The 5,577-nt window shown below is 36.3% G+C and overlaps 1 protein-coding gene across 1 annotated transcript; it reads left to right on the top strand.

Annotated features, from left to right (window-relative positions):
• The first annotated feature begins 3,643 nt into the window (after positions 1–3,643).
• LOC6529224 (ATP synthase mitochondrial F1 complex assembly factor 2) lies at positions 3,644–4,949 on the top strand. Its single transcript, XM_002090195.3, has 4 exons — positions 3,644–3,813; positions 3,906–4,213; positions 4,300–4,480; positions 4,534–4,949. The coding sequence occupies exons 1-4, from the start codon at positions 3,714–3,716 to the stop codon at positions 4,782–4,784; spliced, it is 840 nt and encodes a 279-aa protein (XP_002090231.1). The 5' UTR covers positions 3,644–3,713; the 3' UTR covers positions 4,785–4,949.
• Positions 4,950–5,577: the final 628 nt, after the last annotated feature.

Genomic DNA, 5,577 nt, shown 5'->3' with positions numbered 1-5,577 from the left:
GAGCTGCTAGAATTTTTAATAATATATCTCTATATTGATTATTACAAGAAGGATAAGTGTATCCAATGTTTAAATGTTGTAGCGTATAGTTTTAGTGCAATTTCACACATGTCTACATACATGAATATTCACCGAGATATGTCTGCAAACTATTATAAAGCGAAAGACCACTCGAAATAGCCATCACTGGTTGGCTAAGACTATTCCAGTTATGCTGTTTGTTGCATAAAAAACCACAACTTCATACATTAATTAAATGTATAATTTTATATTGAAGTTTTAGATTTGTATTAACTTCTTCCTTATTATTACGATTATTATTATTAGTATTTTAGTTATTATTATGTAACGCTGACTTAAATAGCTGAAGAAAATCCTGCAACAGGATTTAAAACATATAAATACACAAAACATTATAACATGAATACATTTTTGCCTTTATATTAGATAGTTTGATATGTACTTTGCATATGTATGCATGTGTATGTATGTGACTACGTACTATAAAAATTCCTGTCCCACCAGAAAAATCACACGCAATAAAAAATTCAAAAATAATAAACAAAGAAAGATAAAAAGACAAATAAATGAATATAAATATGTGGCCGGGAGTCCAAAAGTTTTTGCTAAAAATATTAAACAAATTTCAACACAAATTAACACAAATTTCGCATTGCTAACCCCTTCAGTTTGAAACGAATTTTAGTATAATAAATTCTTTATCCGATTTGGATGTATTTGCCATTTTGTTTCTTTGCTAGAATCCGTTTTATTTATAAATCATGAGGATCTTAGTTCATATTGATCTTGTTCTTCTGATTTACACCGCTTTTGTCCGTTAATATAAACCATAAGTATAATTGAAATTAGGTAAATGTCCTTATAAATAAAGCGCTCTAATAAATTTCAATTTACAGTTTACCATAGTTAATTGATTAAGACCACTAAAATCAAAAATATATTTTATTATTTACTAAGCATAGCACACGAAAACAATTTGGAATGTTTATTACGGCAACAGCAAACACTTGTGCATACAAAAAGTGACAAAATTTTTTCTACTAAGGTACATAAAATACCTTTTAAACACAAAGTTAAAACAAACTTAAAACCCTTAGCGCAATATTGAATGTGAAACAGTTTTCTTTGCGCGCGATGTTTGCTTCAGCCACGTACAAATTCATCTTTTAGCTAATATAAAACATAATTTTGCTTTTAAATAAATTGAATAAGTAAAATTCAAACTATAATTCATATACAATTAAATTAAATTGTCAATGCAATATTTTGTAATAAAAAATGCGAAACATAAGTTTTTGTTTCTCTTTATCTTGTTGAGCTAGTATTAGCTTTTTTACCAGCTAACTTCCAGCAACGAAAAGACGATTTTTATGTAGTGATTTCGAACGATTATTATTTATTTATTTTAACAAAGTTTGGCAGCGATGTGCGCATGCACAGGTTACGAAAACGAGAGTTCATTTAATTGCAGAGCGAACAGCAGAACGCTAAGCCAAAGGTGTAGGTGCGAGAGTACTAGAGAGCTTAGATGCTCACGCAGCTGATCTGCATAGTTAACGAAAACTGACGTTGACTAAATGTAGCTCCAGTTTTGGCAATAACTGAAGACATACATTCAGGAGCTGCTGGCGGCTGCGAGACCCAACAAACCTCTTATTCGTAGAGCGAAGAGCTAGAGTGAAATCATAGAGCTATACTAGATTCGTTGCGAAGCTTAACAGCCGAGTCGATCGCAGAGTAAAAAGGTATTCTATATTTGTAGAAATGTATGTAACAGGTAGAAGGAAACGTTTTCTACCATATAAAGTATACATACCAACAGTAGTACTTTTCCTACTGCTCGTATGGCAGATATATAATATAGTCGTCAGATGCTTATCAAATTAAAACCGGAATAATAGTATAACACTTTGTGACCGACAACAAGGGCGATAGGTGCCCGTTACTTCGCTAGTGAAAGTGCGAAGGAGGCTTCTCAACACTGACAGTTTTTGAAGGTTTGTGGGCGTTAGAGTTGGCGTGGCAACAACATATCAACATATCTGGTTCAGGGCACCTTACTAGTGGTTTTCAATGAAATTTATTTCTCTTTCTTAAGGCTGCCCAATTTTTCGCATACGTTTTAGATTACATTTAAATCTGGGGACTGTGCTGACGTAATGACTACGTGAAGACAGTTCCAGAAGAGCCAAGTCTTTACAATTGCAGATTAGTGGTTGGTATTGTAATCTTGCTAATACCGAAAACGAAAATTAAAATTAATTAAAATGAATATTTTGGCATCCTCTATGACATCGATAAAAACAAGGATGCCCACGCCAGAAGGTGCCATACATGACCAACCATAAAGTGACCCCCGTCATGCTTGACCAAAGGTTTCAAGGGCTTGTATTGACGCTCTGTATTTGGTTCGCCACTATCCATAAAAACCAAAAATGTTAAACATATGTAAGTTCCTTAACAAAAATATTTTGCTAAATCGACAATTGAAATGGTAATCATGTAATATCTTCTTGCCCATTTCGTCCACGATTAAGGACAAGTTCCATGTGCTCAATGGGTGTTTACCCGGAATCTTTATATAAACGTGTGAGCAAGCTCGGAAACTCATAAAATATACATGCATTTGTATTTAAAGTGCTAATACAAACAATATAAACATACTGCACGAAATAAGCTGCGGCATAAGAATAACTTAACTAAACGTTTTTTTTTAAGCTTTTTGTTATATTGACACAATTTAGAAAATTAATTTTTAGTATTTAAGGTTTAAGAATTGTGTGGTAAAATACCTCATTTACATTTTTTTTTCGAAATCTCCGTAAGTACTTGTACGAGTATATACCGGCAGTGACGATTAAAACTCTTATTTTTCAACTGCACGAAACGAGCTGCGAGCACTCTATGTACACATTTATGGCCGAGAGCTATGTATATTACTGAATACTTTTGTTCCTAAGGATGAAGATCTGAAGATGTTCATTTTTTTAACCGATATACATATGTACGTTTTTTTTAAGTTTTACTGAAGGATGGCCGAAGCACTTGTATCAAACATCTAAATGCAGATTTACCAAAATTTATTCAATATTAATAAAAATAAATCTCCTATTTGCAAATTAATATTTAGAACATTAATCTGTTAAAAAACAAGATGTATAAATTAGAAGGTTAAAAACTGGTCACAAATATCACAAATATTTTGCTATTATTCGGTGAATAAGGTAAACGACGATGTATTCAGTGTCGAAACACTTTTTATAACCGTTGAAAAGAGGGCATATATATTTGTATGTATGTATGTATGTATGTATGTATGTGTTTTCCGTAGTAATTGCATATTTCAAATAGTCAGCAATTAATATGAACAAATAATGTGGCGATGCCCTCGAGTGTTTTTAAAATACGGCATTAGTAGATATTTATAATTGAAGTGTAGCTTGTAATATCTGCAATGATCACCAAAAGAGACGCAAGGAACTCGGTAAGTGTAAATGGCCATGTCGATTAGAACCCGTTAAAGGCTCATAGGGAATACCCCAGTTGTCCTTAAAAGGGCAGTGAAGTAAGTAAAGAAAGAAAACAGTACTTACGACTGATTTGGTTGAGATTTAAGGAAAAAGTGCTACAGCCACACTGAAAACTGAACTCTGCTGTTTAACAATTGAAAAAGAGTCCCGCAAACTCTCAAAATGAACGGAAAGCATGTGGTTAGTGTCATCCGGGCCCTCCGGTTGACCAACTTCAGCCAGTCGAAAGTAGCCGCTGGCAGTTCTACAGTGCGGCACTACGGTAAGACGCGGTAGCCGAAACATAAAACGTGCGTAGCACTCCGAGCCATTTCATAACATGCCGGTCATCGACGGGCGTTTTTTCTCCTTCAGCCTCTCCACCCAAGCGGTTCTACAAGAAGACTTCTGTACTGAGCGGCGACAGCGGCTATGAAGTAGTGTTGGATCATCGAAAGCTCAAAACGCCCAAGGGCGCACCCTTCGTCGTTCGCAGCGAACCCCTGGCCATAGCTGTGGCCACTGAGTTCGACGCCCAGAAGCAAAACATCGAGCGTTCCCGCATGCACTTATCCGCGCTCTGCTTCACGGCCATTGACAATCCCAATCACCTCTCCAAGCTGGATATGGTCAACTACCTGCTCAACTTCATCGGCACAGACACGGTGCTCTTCCAGTACGATGTGCGTGAATTAATTCTGTATTACTACACTCTAATACTGAATTAATTCACGCACGGAATTAATCCACAGATGTGTATCTTTTGCAGGACGAAAAGGACCTGCAGGACCTTCAGATCAACGAATGGGACCCGGTGATCGCCTGGTTCAACCAGCGCTACGACACGAACCTACAGAAGACCATGAACATAACGCCGCCTCAGGTCAGCGAACAGGATAAAATGAATGTCGCAAAGCATTTAAGTTCCTACAGTTTGGAAACACTGCATGGTAACGCCGTCCATAATTGCAGTTAATCGTCTATTGAAAATCTCTTCCCTCAGGCTTCATTTTCGCTGTGGACACCTTGAAGTCGATTGTCCTCGCTTGCGCCGTCATAGAGCAGATGCTGACCGTGGAAAAGGCTGTGGCCCTAGCACGACTGGAGGAAGAATACCAGCTTAAATTCTGGGGTCGCGTGGAGTGGGCACATGATCTAAGCCAACAGGAGTTGCAAGCACGACTTGCGGCTGCCGTGCTCTTCGTACACCTCAACTGTTCGGAAAACCTTGTTAAGCAAAAATTAATTCTTTGAACGAATATCTTGTACAACATATGTGCTGACTAGCATTGGCTTATTATAACACTTTTGACTCCTAGTACCTAGGACGTAATTGTATATGTATATGTATTTCGCCTATTTATTAGGACATAGATTCAAACTTATCAAGGGCAGGTCATTTTGGCAAATCGATAAAAATCAACAAGACTAATACAAAAATGAAAAAATATCAAAACATTTTTTAAAAGTGTGGGCGTGGCAGGTTTGGGCGGTTTGTGGGCGTTAAAGTGGGCGTGGCAACATGAATAGACAAACTTGCGCTGGGTCTATGTCCCTGAAGATTGTATGCTTAATCTCAACTTTCTAGCTTTTGTAGTTCCTGAGATCTCGATGTTCATACGGACAGACAGACGGATGGACACACGGACATGGCCAGATCGACTCGGCTATTAATCCTGATCAAGAATATATATACTTTATATGGTCGGAAACACATACTTTTCAACGAATCTAGTATACCCTTTTACTCTACGAGTAACGGGTATAAAAATAAGAAAAACGCAATGCAACATATAGGCGACTAGGGTTTCTATTTTCAGGAACAAGTACCGTTAATATTATTATTTTTCCATTTTTTTAGAGGCGAATATAGCGTGTTTAAATCAAACAGGTCAAAAGTTGAACAGAAACTTTCAATGTACGAGGAAACAAATAGTGTGGAAAGGCTTCATTAGAAAGTATAAAAAGAAAACATTTTTGTTCAAAATTTTAAAGGGATTATTGAATTATGGAGATATTTAATTAAACTTTTTGATTTTACATTTCG

Source organism: Drosophila yakuba, chromosome 2R (genome assembly GCF_016746365.2).
Source record: "Drosophila yakuba strain Tai18E2 chromosome 2R, Prin_Dyak_Tai18E2_2.1, whole genome shotgun sequence".
In the NCBI taxonomy this organism is placed as follows: Eukaryota; Metazoa; Arthropoda; class Insecta; order Diptera; family Drosophilidae; genus Drosophila; species Drosophila yakuba.
Note: the sequence above shows the minus strand (reverse complement) of the source record. Positions and strands in the feature narration are given on the sequence as shown.